This window comes from Argopecten irradians, chromosome 4 (assembly GCF_041381155.1).
Source record: "Argopecten irradians isolate NY chromosome 4, Ai_NY, whole genome shotgun sequence".
NCBI classification, from domain to species: domain Eukaryota; kingdom Metazoa; phylum Mollusca; class Bivalvia; order Pectinida; family Pectinidae; genus Argopecten; species Argopecten irradians.
This window is the reverse complement of record NC_091137.1, coordinates 22,206,678-22,227,294: the sequence shown is the minus strand read 5'-3', so window position 1 is coordinate 22,227,294 and position 20,617 is coordinate 22,206,678. Positions and strand designations below refer to the sequence as shown.

Here is a 20,617-nt window from a genome sequence, read left to right as displayed (position 1 = left end):
AGAGATGATAAGGGGCCCTGATGATCTAATCTAAGCAAGTTTTTTTTATGTCAAATATGTCATATATGAATCATAGTACACATGTATAAACTTTTTTCTTTCTTAAAAGTTTTATTGAAAGTATTCCATCTACTTGTAGGTCAGCCTACATTGATTCCTGTGAATGCTGAAGTGCTGATTGGATGTTAGAGATGATCTGATCATTGATTTGTACAACACCGCTGCCTACACAGACAGTGTCCCTAGGTTAAACCTACACAGACAGTGTCCCTATATCTATAGGTTAAAATGGTACAAAAGCTACAGCTGGTTTATGTCTCGATCCTTTTAACTTTTTATACTTACACAACAAAGTGTGAGGTAAGGCAATGACTGATAGTAACAGGACATTATTTCTGTTGTACATTTTGTTCCTGTACAAAGGATGTTTGTTTCATTGCAAACATTTTTTCGTCCCTGACTCATTCTAATAATTAAATATATGCTTTGTTAAAATTGTTTAATTCATTTAAAATGAAAATTCATAATGAACTGTTCCAGTCTTTAAATAAAAAAAGTTCAAATGTGTCTTCAGGCGTGAAAGGGTTGATAAAAGTTTTTCAGAAAAACTGTTTTTAAAATCCAGGTATTTAATTAAAGATATCAATTCAGTTTTTCATCCTAGATTAGTACACTTTTATTTACAATTTTAACTCGGGAATAATTATTCAATTGAATCTAATGCAAATTCAATGTTAGATAACACTTCTTTTAATGTTTCATAATAAACTGATCAATTTCTTGTATAATGTGAACTTTGGACGTTTGATCCGTCACATGTACTTATATATCGCCTCTGAGGCAAAGAAAGGTATAGACTATACAATGGTACACCGGTATATAAGTACATCAGATAATTAAATGTTATATTAATATGTTGTCCTATTGCAGGGCCAGCCCTAAGTGATACAGTATAACTTGTCTAAACCAGATGTCAACAGGACCAGCTTATGTTTTGGCTGGTTAAGACAGGAATCCAGATTATACAGGTTTTAGGTGCTATAAACTGAGAAGGAAAATGCCATACAATAACTACGATTCCAAATTGAACAAGCGCCAGTTTTGACAGGTTATAGTGTAATAGCCCAATGTTTAAGCCCTAGTCCCCCAGTGTAATTGTTACAAACTGTGAACTGATCATGACAGTTTATACGTAGATGAACAACAACAATGACAATTAATCATATACAGTTGAACTTATTCATTATATTACATGTATTGTCTAACAAAAACTGCGTGGTTACAATTTCCAGATGGAATACAATAAATTAAAGATTTTTTCTTTTTAAATTGAACCAATTAAAACATTAGATAGAATAATTTCAAAGAAGGAATTTAGCTAATCTCTAGATTTATAATACATTTTATTTTAAGTTTGTCTGATAGTTTATCTATGCATGATACAATTGATACATATGCTGTAACAATTAAGAGCCTGTGTACTAGTAGAGTTAATTCAGTACATTAAGTGAAAAAGAATTAACTAGCAATACAGATGGAATAACAGTTACAGTCAGTTAGATAACGATACACAATAGTCTAGACCAGACCTGCCTACTAATGATAAGTACTAAGATCTTACAGTTGGTATACTGTAGGATAAGCCAAGCCTACTATTGATAAGTACTAAGATCTTACAGTTGGTATACTGTAGGATAAGCCAAGCCTACTATTGATAAGTACTAGGATCTTACAGTTGGTATACTGTAGGGCCAGACATAAACAGTTTTAATACACCCTAAATGTGCCTTAGCTGTAAGATGGTTAAAAGTGAAGGAAAACTGGGCAGTCAGTTTTAGTGCACATGTGCCTCAACAAACAAACTTAGACATGAAAAAACTTATGAAAATTGCGAGGGATAATAGGATCTTAATTTCCCTACATATTTTGAGAGTTTGACGGCCAGTACATCCAATCCATTAAGGCTTCCCTTCAGGTTTGACGTTCATGAATTACCAAGAGGGCTGTGATTTCCTTGTCACATCCTTATAGTTGAGTCTTTATATCCATTGTTTGATTATTTTTCTCCAAAACACAAAAGAAAAGAAGGAGATATATTCTGTATATAGTAGATATATATTTCGTCTTTAGATAAGGCATTTTCACTGCAACTGAGTACGAAATCAGAGTCTGCACATCAATATTGATGCATCATTTGATGATAATAGAACAAGAAAGGAATATCTACTAACAAGTACAAAAACTTTTGATGTACATTCAAAACCATGCAGTATTATTGTATGAAGATTTTTTAAGAACGCAAACTTTTATTTCATATCAACATTTTTTTCCCGTTCCCATTCACCATATGTCGTTGATGACAGACACCGATCTGTATCTTTAATGAAAGGTATCAAATACCTTTGATACTTTAAATTAAAAACACTTATAACTTAATTGCTCTAATAATTGCACATGGGTCTTGTCATTATCAACACACGCCTTATCTCCATGGAACAACAGACCCAGTATGAAGTCTCTACTATTCTCCAGTAAAGTGGACACATTCTTTTTTAGCTGTCGTCAGGCTGTAAATTAACTTTACGTGTAAAGACTTAACCAAACAACATTTCTTTTACAAGAACCAATAGGAGTAGACGACATGCACATCTAAACAACAATATTTAATCACCGATTTTCTTACAATGACGTGAAGATGTACCTCTAACCAGTAAAAATGGTCTGTCGCTTGATGAATACTAGTTATTCATTACATTGAAAAAATAATTGTTACCAATCTATAATAATTTAGGGATCGCCATTTGGAAGAGTTACACTTCCGCTACAAGCTTTCCAAATTTCATACCAATATCTTCATTTTTCTTCAAGATATGAAGGTTTGAATGATGTTGCCAAAAAACTAAGTAAGCTACATTATCCTTACCATAGCTCTACTATCGATAGTTATAAAACTACATTCAGGAGATTATTATAGCGGTAAGACAGCATAAGGACACATATCTACAAACAAAATATTACATTTAGTGGATTGAACTTGCAAATATTGATACAATCTGGAAGCAAAATCAAATTTTAAAATAGTTTTTTAAGACCGTAATCTATGTTACGCTTGCATTTTTTTTTGCTACTGCAGAATGAAGGGTAATATGATTAATCAATGAATAGTGCATAAAACGTTCACCTATGGGTGATATAATATACACATCATATTTCTACCTGTCCCCTTTCCTGGGTGTAAAACATGCGGTAATAGTGAAAAATATAATTTACGTTATGAAACTACGTTACAGTAATCTACGTTCTAGAGCAGTTTTCCAATGCGATCTGCGGTATTGAAGCACTTTCCGGAAATTCAAACCACCCAAAATATCTACCGTGTTTGATTTTAGCCATTAGAATGCTAAATTGTACTTCCTCATTATATATTGGCAACATGGTTAAAGTTGAAGGGTACAAATATTCAAAACAGCAACGATTGTGGACCCATCTCACCAGACAGCATTGGCCTGACATGTAAGTATTACATTTTTTATCAACATTAAAATGTTTTAATGTAATTCACAGAGAAATTTTACTGAACTTGTTCAAGACCATGCTGAATTTTAGATACATATGTTATGACCATTTTGAAGGCTGATTGAATATTCAATCTGATGATGCGGTTTTCATTCTGTTTATTATGTATATATTTTGTTCACAAGAAGACTTTTGTGATCAATGATTAATATTTCAAGATAATTACATACAATTCTTTTTATTTATCATGCTCTGTGTGACGTCCTCGTTGAGATTCTCTTGACTTTTACCTCAGAAATAGCGGTAACGTAGCTTACATCAATTATGAAACTTTGCATATTATCTCCTCATGACTTTTGCAAAAATCAACAATAATCGTATACTATATCACAATCCAAGGCAATAAGTACAAGTTCAGATGGAACCGAACAGTTTTACATATGAAATAGAATAATAACATACAACTGACTTAATGATGGTAAAGTAGCTTACTGAAAATATTTGAAATGATGTTTACACCCATGTCGTAATGTATTGCACTATTTCACAACAAAAAGATATTATGAAGTATTGCAGGCTTTTTTGTGAATACTATGATCTGTTGTTTGAAACAAAATAATGAATGTCTTGTTTTATAGTAGCAAAACACATGATTTTGATTTAATTTACACTAACAGTGAAAAAAATTTGTGAAAATTTTTGACGCAAATTAATATCTTTTACATTTCTTACACAATTCAATTCAAAGTATTTCTAATCAATTTTAAATCCATGAAACTTATATTACTCTCCGCGAAAAATACTTTGAAATGGAAATCACAATATAAAGAAGCCAGGAAAGAATTTTTTTTTGGTATGGAGTAAATTAATATGACATCATAAAAATTCATATTTGCAAAATTGAACTAGAAATATGTCTGTTAGACATTAATTGCTCGCTAAATACTTCCTAACCTTAATTTCCGCTATGAAATCATCCTTTGCAACAGGTGTACGTAGCACTTCGCTCATTATCCTTGGGACTATTGGTCACAGGGTTTAGTAAGCGATAGTGCAACGTACACCTAGGACCTAGGAAATTGATGTGAAATAAATTAAATATGTGTCCAGTACTAAAAGTTATCCATTTCGTCGCTTTATTTTATTGACTATATAAACCTGAATTGCATTGTATTGTTCCGGAAGTTTCCAAAGTCGATAAGATGTTTAAAATATCGTGACCGATGCAAGAGTTTGTATGGTATGCCACTTGAAGTTTACACAAAACAAATGCGTTTAGCACCGTGTAATGTCATTGTTGTTAATTTATAGTAGATTATCGCTGACAAGTATTTCTTTATATATGATTTTGAAAGTGTGGTGTCACTAAATCATGGCGAAATCTATTAAACGCTATAAGACACTGACTTCCGGTATCGCATGCGCAGTTGGAATCTGAGCATAGCGAATGTACACAGACTCTATACACGACAAGGAAAATAATAGTACGAGTACACTCACGCTTAAGATTTATTCATTTTTCCACAGCTGTTAGTTACCATTCTATTTTATATATTAAACCAGTCATTATAATGCTTAGTACATCAATAAATTATGGATATTAAGAAACCTGAATAATAAAGAAATGTTTGAAGTCATCTTCTGTAAGAAGCATATTGATAAAAGGCGACTAATTGACTTTGGAAAGGAAACAAATGGCCTTATGATTTTTGCATAAATCCAATAATAAGGACCTTAATGGTCATCTAATGACCTTGGCACCAGTCAAATAGGATAACAATTAAATACCGTTTTTTAAGAAAAAAGCATGAGTCACAAGGGCAAATTGTATGGGACTATCTTGGATTTCATATCAACTTAAGAAAATAGTTAAGATGGTTGTTTAATAAAACTCTGTCACAAATAACAGGCAATGTTTTCGCTACAAACTTGCATTAAGGAACCAGAGGCCCAATTGCAAGGGCCTTAACAGTAGTCTGATAATGCAACCTTGGCATCATTTTAATGGGAAAAGATGTCATAAAATATGTGTCCAAGATGGTGACTTTGACATCCATCTTGGATTTTGGAAAGTGCAATGTGTTTTAAGGGGTCTGAAAATAACAATACTTTTTAGACAGCCCTTCCTTTACATTCTAACAAATTTTCAGCACTGAAGCTGAAGAAGACCTTTAAATGTATTTTTCATGATGGTGGCTTTGGCAGCCATTATTATTATTGGATCGACCAATTAACAATTAATATAAACAATACAAGGAACTCCTTAGTTGAATATGTAAGTTTCTGAAAAAGGTAAATGTCATTTGTTGAACAAACTTGGTAGCCCTTCATCCAAATATGGTCGAAACCCATTCAAGGATTAAAATAAGGAGGAGTAAGATTTTAAAGCCAAATTTCAGCAAAGCTCCCATTTTGGACCTCGGTCATACTATCCCCATGGGTCTTACCTCGGTCCTTTATAAAATATGATTGTCCTTACTTAAAGTTTCCCCTTCTGAATCAATTAAAACCACTATAGACCAATTTTCATTGAGATCGGAGACTGAAACCTTAAAACAGGAAGTGGGCCAGCGGCCATCTTGGAATACCAAAATCTTTAGGAAAATGTTTGCATGTTGTTCGGCATCAATTAAAACCCCTTTAGACCAATTTTCATTGAGATTGGAGACTGAAACCTTAAAACAGGAAGTGTGCCAGCTAAAATTAAGAAAATTTGCCCTTTTGGGGCCCCACCCCTCAGTTCCTAGGGTTCAGACCAGACTCATTTATATAAAATATAATTGTGTTTCCCCAATGATGTTTCACACCAAATATGGATAAAATTCATCCAAGGATGGAGGAGGAGTAGGATTTTAAAGCTAAAATTAAGAAAATTTCCCCATTTGGGGCCCCACCCCTCAGCCCATAAGGGTCGGACCAGGCTCATTTATAATATGATTGTCCTTCCCCAATGATGTTTCACACCAAATATGGATGAAATCCATCCAAGGATGAAGGAGGAGAAGGATTTTAAAAGCTAAAATTAAGAAAATTTCCCCATTTGGGGCCCCACCTCTCAGCCCCTAGGGGTCGGACCAGGCTCATTTATATAAAATAGGATTTTCCGTCCCCAATGATGTTTCACATCAAATATGGATAAAATCCATCCAAGGATGAAGGAGGAGTAAGGATTTTAAAGCTAAAATTAAGAAAATTTGCCTTTTTGGGGCCCCACCCCTCAGCCCCTAGGGGTTGGACCACGCTCATTTACATCAAATATGATTATCCTTCCCCAATAATGTATTACACTAAATATAGATGAAATCCATCCAAGGATGAAGGAGGAGTAGGATTTTAAAGCTAAAATTAAGAAAATTTGCCCTTTGGGGGCCCCACCCCTCAGCCCCTAGGGGTTGGACCACGCTCATTTATATAAAATATGATTGTCCATCCCCAATGATGTTTCACACCAAATATGGATGAAATCCATCCAAGGATGAAGGAGGAGTAGGATTTTAAAGCTAAAATTAAGAAAATTTGCCTTTTTGGGGCCCCACCCCTCAGCCCCTAGGGGTCGGACCAGGCTCATTTATATAAAATATGATTGTCCGTCCCAAATGATGTTTCACACCAAATATGGATGAAATCCATCCAAGGATGAAGGAGGAGTAGGATTTTAAAGCTAAAATTAAGAAAATTTGCCTTTTTGGGGCCCCACCCCTCAGCCCCTAGGGGTCGGACCAAGCTCCAGCCCCTAGGGGTCGGACCAAGCTCAGCTTATATGAAATATGATTGTCCTTCCCCAATAATGTTTCACACCAAATATGGATGACATAGTGATATGTGCCTAAAGAAAACTTTTGAAAAGAGTTGGTAGTATGGTACCCATGCATTCTGGTAAACATTGTTGAAAATTAAAAATTTAAAATATGTTTAATTTTCATTATACTTTCAAAATATATTGGTAACACATGTGAATTTTAATTTTCCCTGTTTATTTGTATGAAAATGAGCAACTAATTTGTCATCAAAATAATCCATATGTCACAATCTGTTTGATGAAATGCTGTATGTGGTTAGTGCACAGATAATAAAAGTAATATAAATACTATTGTATACTGTGACAGAAAGAAATAATTGTTTCAGTCTGAAACACAATACATGACCAAGATGCTAAAGAGGTATAATAGCTTCAAGACTCTTCTCCATACATTTTCTATCAAATTTAATTTTAATGTTTTCCGAGATCCAGGCAGTATCAAGATTCAGCCCGTTGGCATAGAGAATTATGAGGATGTTATCTCCATACAGAAGAAAGTATATGGTGGCATTGACAAACTTCCAGGCCTGTACCGGACCATGCTCAGAAACCATTACGCATATTCTGCCACTCTAAATGGGAGACACGTAAGGGCTTTTTTATACCTAACTTAACAATTTTTACATCAGTTTTAGTTGTTTTTCTTGCTGTTTATGATGTTTCTTAAACTTTTTTTCATATTTTTCATGGCATTACCTCGATTTTTGTCCTTTCTTCACTTTTTGTGTCTCCTTCTTATCTTTATCTATATTGTAATTTTCCTGTTGATTCAACATCATTGAAATGACTTGTTATCCTTAACCTCTCAACACCACAGTGACTGAGAGCTGACAACAAATAATTGACACACTAACACTAAAAGCCTTAAGTTTCAACCTCTTGGTTGCGGATTTGAAACTCATTTGAGGGAGTCACCTGGTGCTGACAAAAGGTTGGTGTGTTTTTGTACAAGAACATCTCCTAATTACGTATTACATATCCTTAAATGACCATGACTGTTGATAGGACACATAACCTTGGTAAACCACAAAAGCCATCGCCTGCGATTTTTCATTTATCTTTTAACAGTTTTGTTGATGTCACTCTGATTTTGAATAACGGTATTTAAGTTTTGAAGCATTTTGAACCTCTTAAAGCTGTTGACTACTTATTTTTAGCACAAATTTTATATTTGGTAAAAACAAGAAAATTCATAGAATATCATTGCCGATATGATGATTAAATTGGTTTAATATTATCTAACAGCAAAAACAAAGACATTTTTTTGTAAATCAAAGGGCCATACCTCCATCAAATATTGTTCATTAAAAGTGTTAATCAAAATTTTTCAAACCCACAATGCATTTAACCTTGTTACCCAGTTTTGCACCGAAATGAAAGTGTGGTAGACAGACAATCTAATTAAAATATTAGACTTGTAATTACGCTTCCCTACCCTGCACTACACAATATACTCCAAAACAAGATCTAAAAACACACTGTTTGGGGTCACCTCAGCATGACCCCTATGGAATCTTCGGTGTGATTAAATATCTTTGAAGTATAAACAGCTATCCTTAAATGACCATGACTGTTGATAGGACACATAAAACCTTTGGTAAACCACAAAAGCCATCGCCTGCGATTTTTCTATTTTATCTTTTAAACAGTTTTGTTGATGTCACTAGCGTGATTTTTGAAACTAACGGTATTTAAGTTTTGAAGCATTTTGAACCTCTTAAAGCAGCTGTTGACTACTTATTTTTAGCACAAATTTTAATATTTGGTAAAAACAACGAAAATTCATAGAATATCATTGCCGATATGATGATTAAATTGGTTTAATAATTATCTAAATCAAAAACAGACATTTTTTTTGCAAAAACCAACCCTCCACATTTTTTTGTAAATCAAAGGGCCGAACTTGTTTACCCATTTTGCCCGAAATATAATATAATATACTCCAAAAACAAGATCTAACAACACACTGTATTTTAGAGCGTATCGTAGAGTTGTTAGTTTTGGATCTTTGTAATCGTGGAGGTTAGGATTATCGTATCGTAGAGTTGTTAGATCTTGTATTGGAGCGTATCGTAGAGTTGTTAGATCTTGTATCGAAGCGTAGCGTAGAGTTGTTATCGTATTTGGTGCGTATCGTAGTTGTTAGATCTTGTATTGGAGCGTATCGTAGAGTTGTTAGATCTGTATTGGAGCGTATCGTAGAGTTGTTAGATCTTGTATTGGAGCGTATCGTAGAGTTGTTAGATCTTGTATTGGAGCGTATCGTAGAGTTGTTAGATCTTGTTATTGGAAGCGTATCGTAGAGTTGTTAGATCTTGTATTGGAGCGTATCGTAGAGTTGTTAGATCTTGTATTGGAGCGTATCGTAGAGTTGTTAGATCTTGTATTGGAGGCGTATCGTTAGAGTTGTTAGATCTTGTATTGGAGCGTATCGTTAGAGTTGTTAGATCTTGTATTGGAGCGTATCGTAGAGTTGTTAGATCTTGTATGACTGGAGCGTATCGTAGAGTTGGTTAGGATCTTGTATTGGAGCGTATCGTAGAGTTGTTAGATCTTGTATTGGAGCGTATCGTAGAGTTGTTTAGATCTTGTTTGAGGCGTATTGCTAGAGTTGTTAGATCTTGTATTGGGAGCGTATCGTAGAGTTGTTAGATCTTGTATTGGAGCGTATCGTAGAGTTGTTAGATCTTGTATTGGAGCGTATCGTAGAGTTTGTTAGATCTTGTATTGGAGCGTATCGTAGAGTTGTTAGATCTTGTATTGGAGCGTTATCGTAGAGCATTGTTAGATCTTGTATTGGAGCGTATCGTAGAGTTGTTAGATCTTGTATTGGAGCGTATCGTAGAGTTGTTAGATCTTGTATTGGAGCGTATCGTAGAGTTGTTAGATGTATGTATTGGAGCGTATCGTAGAGTTGTTAGATCTTGTATTGGAGCGTAATCGTAGTAGAGTTGTTAGATGTTGTATTGGAGCGTATCGTAGAGGTTGTTAGATCTTGTATTGGAGCGTATAGTAGAGTTGTTAGATCTTGTATTGGAGCGTATCGTAGAGTTGTTAGATCTTGTATTGGAGCGTATCGTAGAGTTGTTAGATCTTGTATTGGAGCGTATCGTAGAGTTGTTTAGATCTTGTTATTGGAGTATCGTAGAGTTGTTAAGATGTTGTATTGGAGCGTATCGTAGAGTTGTTAGATCTTGTATTGGAGCGTATCGTAGAGTTGTTAGATCTTGTATTGGAGCGTATCGTAGAGTTGTTAGATCTTGTATTGGAGCGTATCGTAGAGTTGTTAGATCTTGTATTGGAGCGTATCGTAGAGTTGTTAGATCTTGTATTGGAGCGTATCGTAGAGTTGTTAGATCTTGTATTGGAGCGTATCGTAGAGTTGTTAGATCTTGTATTGGAGCGTATCGTAGAGTTGTTAGATCTTGTATTGGAGCGTATCGTAGAGTTGTTAGATCTTGTATTGGAGCGTATCGTAGAGTTGTAAGATCTTGTATTGGAGCGTATCGTAGAGTTGTTAGATCTTGTATTGGAGCGTATCGTAGAGTTGTTAGATCTTGTATTGGAGCGTATCGTAGAGTTGTTAGATCTTGTATTGGAGCGTATCGTAGAGTTGTTAGATCTTGTATTGGAGCGTATCGTAGAGTTGTTAGATCTTGTATTGGAGCGTATCGTAGAGTTGTTAGATCTTGTATTGGAGCGTATCGTAGAGTTGTTAGATCTTGTATTGGAGCGTATCGTAGAGTTGTTATAGATCTTGTATTGGAGCGTATCGTAGAGTTGTTAGATCTTGTATTGGAGCGTATCGTAGAGTTGTTAGATCTTGTATTGGAGGTATCGTAGAGTTGTTAGCGTATCGTAGAGTTGTTAGATCTTGTATTGGAGCGTATCGTAGAGTTGTTAGATCTTGTATTGGAGCGTATCGTAGAGTTGTTAGATCTTGTATAGGTATTGGAGCGTATCGTAGAGTTGTTAGATCTTGTATTGGAGCGTATCGTAGAGTTGTTAGATCTTGTATTGGAGCGTATCGTAGAGTTGTTAGATCTTGTATTGGAGCGTATCGTAGAGTTGTTAGATCTTGTATTGGAGCGTATCTGTAGAGTTGTGAGATCTTGTATTGGAGCGTATCGTAGAGTTGTTAGATCTTGTATTGGAGCGTATCGTAGAGTTGTTAGATCTTGTATTGGAGCGTATCGTAGAGTTGTTAGATCTTGTATTGGAGCGTATCGTAGAGTTGTTAGAATTCTTGTATTGGAGCGTATCGTAGAGTTGTTAGATGTTGTATTGGAGCGTATCGTAGAGTTGTTAGATCTTGTATTGGAGCGTATCGTAGAGTTGTTAGATCTTGTATTGGAGCGTATCGTAGAGTTGTTAGATCTTGTGTATTGGAGCGTATCGTAGAGTTGTTAGATCTTGTATTGGAGCGTATCGTAGAGTGTTAGATCTTGTATTGGAGCGTATCGTAGAGTTGTTAGATCTTGTATTGGAGCATATCGTAGAGTTGTTAGATGTTGTATTGGAGCGTATCGTAGAGTTGTTAGATCTTGTGTTGGAGCGTATCGTAGAGTTGTTAGATCTTGTATTGGAGCGTATCGTAGAGTTGTTAGATCTTGTATTGGAGCGTATCGTAGAGTTGTTAGATCTTGTATCGAAGCGTATCGTAGAGTTGTTAGATCTTGTATTGGAGCGTATCGTAGAGTTGTTAGATCATGTATTGGAGCGTATCGTAGAGTTGTTAGATCTTGTATTGGAGCATATTGTAGAGCATTATGTGGAGTGGAAATACAAGTCTAATTTTAATTAGATTGAGCAGACAGACAGTTGAGTGGATAAGCCCAAATTATTCTCCCTTTTGTAAGCAAATAATACAAATTATGATAATATTTATTTCTTAAAGGTGGGATATGTGAGTGTTATGTTTGTTGATGATGGTGAAACCATGATTGGAAAAGCTGTACGTGTCAGTGATGACCAAAAGGGACACAGAATCGGACATCAGTTACAGCGATATGTCGAACATCAACACAAGTCTGACAAACGAATCAAGCGGTTGGCCTATACGTCAATGATAAAAGGAATGACGGGAAAGGTGGAAACTGGAACAGCAGAGCTAATTTCCATTAGGGTAGCTGGATTGGTTTTAATAAATAAATTGTTTGCAGTCAAAACTGAAAATAATATAACATACTTTGAAGAAAGCAAGGCTACAGAGCATGTGATTAATCAAATGAAGTTTGATTGTATCTTAAAACCATATCAAATTTCAGGTAAAAATAATATTTTCTTTTATCATACAAGTCATACAGTCAATGCTTAAGCTGTCATAGCAGAAGTAAACCTTTAAAGTAAACCACTATTGAGGGAGACTTTCAATTTAGAACTCAAAATGTTATTGACTACTATTGGTGTATTTTTCTTTCCTCAAAAAGTCTTTGTATTCAAACAGAATATGATTTATTTACAGAACATCATGTACTTCAAAGGTAAACAAGATAGCATACAGCAGATAGCCCCAAACCAGGGTCAGGTCCATCTCTTGAAGAAAGAGGAACTTCGGGAGATTTTTAGAACTAGCTGGGAAACTAATCGTTTATTTCCAGATAAAAGACTTATGGTGGATTTAGTACCTTATCGTTTACGTGAATCAAATGTTGATATTCTTTATGATGAGCACTGTCACGTTCTCTACAGTAGAGCTGACCAATCAGAAGGTCCAAAATTCTGCAACAGTGTTGACCAATCAGAACGTCCACGACTTTACAGTAAAATTGCCCAATCAGAAGGTCCCGCTCTTTTGACTGTTGGGTATGCCTACCCTACCCCTACAGAGTATTTCTGCAGTATTGACATATATGGAGATTTAGAAGAAGAGCTTTTTGACAAACATGTCCAACAGCATGCACAGGAGTGTAAAGGAAAAGGGATGGATATGGTATGGTTTGGTTGTGTATACTTCAAAGATCACCATGACGAGAGTATTATCTCAAGGGTCATGGAGAAATATGGACTTGGAAAGGACGGGAGTTATTTAGTGCATTTAGTAGAGGAAACTGGAAGATTTTGATCAGAGCTAGCATGTTGACTGATGCATATTCTGTATAAAACTATCAGTAAGTGTAATTCATATTTGGCTATGGACAACTGTTAGTGTAATTCATATTTGGCTGTGGACAATTATCAGTAAGTGTAATTCATATTTGGCTTTGACAACTATCAGTAAGTGTAATTCATATTTGGCTTTGACAACTATCAGTAAGTGTAATTCACATTCTGCTGTGGACAACTATCATTAAGTGTAATTCATATTTGGCTTTGGACAACAATCAGTGTAATTCATATTTGGCTGTTTATAATTACTAGAAAGTGTAATTCATATTTGGCTTCAGACATTTATCAGTAAATAAAATTCATATTTGGCTGTGGGCAGCTATTAGTAAGTGTAATTCATATTTGACTGTGGACATGCAACTATCAGTAAGTGTAATTCATATTTGGCTTTGGACAACAATCAGTAAGTGTATTCATATTTGGCTTTGGACAACTATCAGTAAGTGTAATTCATATTTCGCTGTGGACAACTATCATTAAGTGTATTCATATTTGGTTTTGGACAACAATCAGTAAGTGTATTCATATTTGGCTTTGGACAACTATCAGAAAGTGTCTTCATATTTGGGTGTGGACAACTTTTAGTAAGTGTAATTCATATTTGGCTATGGACAACAATGACTGTAATTCATTTTTGGCTGTTGATGATTACTAGTAAGTGTAATTCAAATTTGAATGGACAACTTTTATTAAGTGTAATTCATATTTGCCTATGGACAACTATTAGTGTGACAGAAACTAGACAACAGGAATTACTGAGACTTAAATTATGTCTTGTATATACTGTAATATGTTAGCATACACATATCAACTTGTATCAAGAAAGCAAATCAATTTCTGGGGATGATTAGGAGAATGTTTGGTCCACTCAGCAAAGACATGTTTCTGCCATTATACAAATCTCTAATTCGGCCACAGTTAGAATATGCTACTACAGTCTGGAGTCCGCTGCTTCTTAAGGATATTCAGCAACTAGAAAATGTGCAACGTCGGGACAACAAACTAATAAAAGGGCTTTTCAACTTACCCTATTCAAACTGATTACGTCAACTTGGATTACCATCTCAAGAGTACAGACGTAAAAGAACTGATGTTTTACAAGTATTCAGAATTATTAATGGAATTGACATAACCAATGATAGAAGTTGAGGCATACTGTCCATACATGATCATTACAGAACAAGGGGACACAATAAAAGATTACTGAAACCTCAGACAACACTTAACATTCAGAAATATTCATTTGCAATAAAAGTGATCAACGACTGGAACTCCTTCCTTTCAGAAATTGTGAATGTTGAGTCAGTGAACAAATTCAAGACCCTCATTAACATGTATTATATTATGATTAAAAGAACTGTGACATTAAGTTTTACCCTGGCTGCTATTGAAGACTATTGAAGACATTACTGTAAGCAGGCTAGAGAACAAGGGGACATCTAGTGTAATATATCATATATAAGGTATAGAACTTAATGTGAAGACTTTTTTTTTTTTTTTTGAATTAAATTAATGAAATTTTCGCAATTCTAATAATGTACAGACTATAGATTTAGGTGGTCAAGAAGCTTTGTTTAGTATAGACCAAAATCGGGTATATCGGGTATACAGCTTTTAATTGTTTTGGATCAGTATCTCAGAAATAAATCTAGTATTAAATCTAAAATATGTAGTTTTTTTTTAGTTTTAATCATATCAATTTGATACAGTCTTAATTAGTTGACTTCAAAATTTGGATGCTGTGTACAACCTATAAGTTTTTAGAAATATTCATAGTGATAAACAAGAGGCCCAAAGGGCCTTAACTGTCATCTGACTACAATGGCAATAGTAAAATTAATTATATATGGTGTCACTTTGTCAGGACCATGTCAGGATCATTTTCAATTTCTTTCAGCAAATTTTATTTCAAACAAGAGGCCCAAGGGCCTGAACATATAGGAAATTAATTAGATATAGTGTCATGGTAGCCATCTTCGATTTGTGATCAACCAGAGATGTAACAATACTTTGTCGGGACCATGTCAGGATCATTTCATGCAAGTTTCAGCCAAATCGCACTGGTAGAACTTGAGAAGAAGTTCAAAATGTGTTTTCAAGATGGTGGCTGTGGCGGCCATCTTAGATTTCAGATCGACTCCGAAAAATAACAACACTTTGTAGGGGACCATGTCAGGATCATTTCATGCAAGTTTCAGCCAAATCGCACTGGTAGAACTTGAGAAGAAGTTCAAAATGTGTTTTTTCAAGATGGCGGCTGTGGCGGCCATCTTGTATTTCGGATCGACCCGAAAAATAACAATACCTTGTCGGAACCATGTCAGGATCATTTCATGCAAGTTTCAGTCAAATCACACCAGTAGAACTTGAGAAGAAGTTCAAAATGTGAAAAGTTAACGCATGGCGGACGGCAGACCAACCTTGTCAAATTAACGGTCATGGATCAAAGTTCATGCAAATGTTCCAACAGTGGGGGGGGGGCAGCATATCAGTCAAATTGCACTGGTAAACTTGAGAAGAAGTTCATATAATGTGTTTTCAAAGATGGCGGCTGTGGCGGCCCATCTTGGAATTTCGGATCGGACCCGAAAAATAACCAACACTTTGTCGGGGATCATAGTCAGGATCATTTCATGCAAGTGATCAGGCCAAATTGCCATCGGTTTAGTAGAAATTGAGAAGAAGTTCAAAATGTGTTTTCAAGATGGCAGTCTGTGGCAGCCATCTTTGAATATTTTGGATCAAACCCAAAAAATAAAAATAACACAACACTTTATTAATCCAGGACCAATGTCAGGATAAAATTTCATGCAAGTTTTCAAGGCCCTATATGCGACGACCCGTAGTCAGGAGAGAAATAGAACTTGAAGAAGAAGTACAAAATGTGTTTTCAAGATGGCGGCTGTGGCGGCCATCTTGGATTTCAGATCGACCCGAAGAAAAATATAAACACTTTGTCAGGACAATATCAGGATCATTTCATGCAAGTTTTCAGCCAAATCGCACTGGTAGAACTTGAGAAGAAGTTCAAAAATGTGTTTTCAAGATGGCGGCGCTGTGGCTGCCATCTTGGATTTCGGATTCGACCCAAAAAAAAAAACACTTTGTCAGGACCATGTCAGGATCATTTCATGCAAGTTTCAGTCAAATCGCACTGGTGAGAACTTGAGACGAAGTTCAAAATGTGTTTTACAAGATGGCAGGCTCTGTGGCGGCCATCATGGATTTCGGAAAACCGAAAAAATATATAAACTATTTGGGGGAGGATCGGGACCATGACAGCGATCATTTCATGCAAGTTTCAGTCAAATCGCACTCGGTGACCACTTCAGAATGACAAGTCTTCAAAATTGTTGTTTGTCAAGTTTTCAAGATGGCTGCTGTGGCGGCCATCTTGTGATATTCGGATCGTACCCTAAAATTTACAACACTTTGTCGGGACCATGTCACGATCCATATTTCAATGCAAGTTTCAGCCCAAATCGCACTGGTAGAACTGAGAGAAGAGAGTACAAAATTGCGTGAAAAGTTAATCGCCATGGAGCGGACGTACTAGACAGACGATGCGACTGATGAATCGACAACATGACCTGGACTATGTAGGATCCGATATTCATCGACCCTTACGAGGTCCGTATTGGACCTAAAAAGAATATTTCTTACTCTCACAAGATTTCAGATGATTTTGTTTTCAGATCCTAATATAAATATATATAAGAAAATAAGTCAGTATTAATTTGTCATTATGTGACTAACTGTGTGTGTGTCTTCTTTTCCCTATTAAGAGCACCTCCTCTAGAAAGGGCGCCTCCTTAAAAAGGGCGCCCCACGTTTTTTGTTGAAAAAAAAATCAACTAATTTCATACAATTTTTGTGCCAGATTGTTTATGATTTGTCTTTGCAGACGCTAATGAAATAGTTTCACATCAATCTGATGCTTAACAGATATCCAATCAACCTGTATAAACACTAAATTTATTGCATTGGACAACTTAGCACATCTTTGCCATGTATTTGCATATAGAAACAGCGAGAACGCCATGTTTAAAATAAAACATGTCACTTGAATGCCCCACACACATGTATGGATGAAGACTAACTGGCAACAACATTTTAGCGATGTCTATACAGGTTTCATGAATACCTTTCTTCATTATAATGTAATTTCAATACCTACTTGACTTCAAAACGTAAGTTGGTTACAGTAAGTTTCCAAAAAATACAAAACTAAATGCAAGATGACTATTGTCTGTTTCAGAAAAAAAACATCTAAAAATGGTCACAAATAATGGCGCCCCCCTCAGCCATTTACCCTCGCCCGGCACCCTCATTAGGAAAAATACGGAATATATTTGAATATTTGTGATCCCTTTATCCAAGCACTAAGGAAAGAAAGACTATTCTCCTAACACCCCCAACCTCACTAATAATCTGAGAGTTGTGTGTTATACAAGACTTACCTTCTGGTGTGACGAAGTGGGAATAATGTTCGTTTTCATCTCCTGACATGACCCCTTGTTCTGAATCTCCGAGAAGTCGGCTCCGCTCAGATACATATTGACGGTTCTGGTTAACTACAAGGAAAACAACATATAAAGTCAAACCTATCTATACAGACTAATCAAAGGGTCTTAATATAGTAGTCAAGTGGTCTCTGTACACACTGTACACAGGTGTGTGTGTGTGTGAACAAACCTAAATATTTACTGAAAATATGTAGGCACTTCAGATACATCCTTAGAAGAAATATATAGTTTGCTCAAGGATGCATTCTACGGTTTCTAGATTAAGAAACGTTGATAAAAAAAAATCCAAAAATTGAACAAATGTCCACATTTTTATAATATATGCATGTTAAGGATGGTTACCATAGCAACTGCAGCTGCAATAACTCAAAAACCACAAAACTTATTGCATAAAGGATGAACTCGAATTCAACAAGAGGGCCCATTGGCCATATCGTGGTCAATTGACTCATGAGATAATACAGTGTAGATCTAACAGAAACCCTACCTCAGTGTAGATCTAACAGAAACCCTACCTCAGTGTAGATCTAACAGAAACCCTACCTCAGTGTAGATCTAACAGAAACCCTACCTCAGTGTAGATCTAACAGAAACCCTACCTCAGTGTAGATCTAACAGAAACCCTACCTCAGTGTAGATCTAACAGAAACCCTACCTCAGTGTAGATCTAACAGAAACCCTACCTCAGTGTAGATCTAACAGAAACCCTACCTCAGTGTAGATCTAACAGAAACCCTACCTCAGTGTAGATCTAACAGAAACCCTACCTCAGTGTAGATCTAACAGAAACCCTACCTCACCTCAGTGTAGATCTAACAGAAACCCTACCTCAGTGTAGATCTAACAGAAACCCTACCTCAGTGTAGATCTAACAGAAACCCTACCTCAGTGTAGATCTAACAGAAACCCTACCTCAGTGTAGATCTAACAGAAACCCTACCTCAGTGTAGATCTAACAGAAACCCTACCTCAGTGTAGATCTAACAGAAACCCTACCTCAGTGTAGATCTAACAGAAACCCTACCTCAGTGTAGATCTAACAGAAACCCTACCTCAGTGTAGATCTAACAGAAACCAACCCTACCTCAGTGTAGATCTAACAGAAACCCTACCTCAGTGTAGATCTAACAGAAACCCTACCTCAGTGTAGATCTAACAGAAACCCTACCTCAGTGTAGATCTAACAGAAACCCTACCTCAGTGTAGATCTAACAGAAACCCTACCTCAGTGTAGATCTAACAGAAACCCTACCTCAGTGTAGATCTAACAGAAACCCTACCTCAGTGTAGATCTAACAGAAACCCTACCTCAGTGTAGATCTAACAGAAACCCTACCTCAGTGTAGATCTAACAGAAACCCTACCTCAGTGTAGATCTAACAGAAACCCTACCTCAGTGTAGATCTAACAGAAACCCTACCTCAGTGTAGATCTAACAGAAACCCTACCTCAGTGTAGATCTAACAGAAACCCTACCTCATGTGTAGATCTAACAGAAACCCTACCTCAGTGTAGATCTAACAGAAACCCTACCTCAGTGTAGATCTAACAGAAACCCTACCTCAGTGTAGATCTAACAGAAACCCTACCTCAGTGTAGATCTAACAGAAACCCTACCTCAGTGTAGATCTAACAGAAACCCTACCTCAGTGTAGATCTAACAGAAACCCTACCTCAGTGTAGATCTAACAGAAACCCTACCTCAGTATAGATCTAACAGAAACCCTACCTCAGTGTAGATCTAACAGAACCCTACTCAGTGTAGATCTAAAGAAACCTACCTCAGTATAGATCTAACAGAAACCCTACCTCAGTAGATCTAACAGAAACCCTACCTAATTTTATATCTAACAGAAACCCTACCCCAGTGTGGATCTAACAGAACCCTACCTCAGTGTAGATCTAACAGAAACCCTACCTCTATCTCTGTGCTTTTTCTCCACTGGGATGACCTTGAAGTCGAGGAACCAAGTCTCAGCCCACGCCAACACAAACGATATAATTAGGACAACATAGCTCAGAGGGTTGCTGTTGTTGTCTTTAAACTGAAAGAATGATACATCCGCAAAAATAAAAATATGAATATACATTTAGGTGGAGAGAAAACAATGAGAATATGACAGATGACAATACAAGAGGATGAACAATATAATTTTTTTAAAGAGTACTAGTAATAATCTTGTAAAGGTTTGCAACATCTTCAAAATTACTTATGTACAAATATACAGACACATTTCAACACAAATAAAAATCTTAAATTCATTCACTGTGTCTACTGCAGTCTGTTTGAAATAATTCAATCAGATTCTTAAAAAACATACATTTCTATATACATGGAAAGTTTGTTTATGAAGGTATGTAGTTTCATTTTTAAGACTTAGCAGTAATTGTTCTGTCCTATCATAAATAATCATTACAGAAAACTGTTTTATATTCCTAATGTACTTACATTAAATAAAAAACACTTTGCTAAAAGATAGCCACAAGTTAAAAATGTTGTAAGCTGAAAAAGAAAATAAATTTCATCAAAAAATAAATTAAGAATTATTTTCTATTGAATATACAAATTAATTAGTAAGCAGTAGAACTTGAATTAATTGTAATCATGACAGGTAAAAACATGTTTTGAAAATTATGCTGATGTTTTTCGATTTCTTACATGCATATA

The 20,617-nt window shown here is 35.7% G+C and overlaps 2 protein-coding genes across 7 annotated transcripts in view; one reads left to right on the top strand and one right to left on the bottom strand.

The window, feature by feature from the left end:
* Positions 1-20,617, bottom strand: part of LOC138320968 (stAR-related lipid transfer protein 3-like) — a 65,963-nt gene that overhangs the window by 29,538 nt on the left and 15,808 nt on the right. For all 6 annotated transcript variants that reach the window (XM_069264316.1, XM_069264319.1, XM_069264314.1 and 3 more), the window contains 3 exons: positions 20,399-20,452; positions 19,868-19,994; positions 17,884-17,997 (listed from right to left, as the gene is read on the bottom strand). In XM_069264316.1, the coding sequence (XP_069120417.1) occupies positions 17,884-17,997; positions 19,868-19,994; positions 20,399-20,452 (295 nt within the window). The remainder of the gene's footprint in view (positions 1-17,883; positions 17,998-19,867; positions 19,995-20,398; positions 20,453-20,617) is intronic.
* LOC138322004 (uncharacterized) lies at positions 7,666-13,379 on the top strand. Its single transcript, XM_069266063.1, has 4 exons — positions 7,666-7,902; positions 11,772-12,059; positions 12,213-12,440; positions 12,780-13,379. The coding sequence occupies exons 1-4, from the start codon at positions 7,666-7,668 to the stop codon at positions 13,377-13,379; spliced, it is 1,353 nt and encodes a 450-aa protein (XP_069122164.1).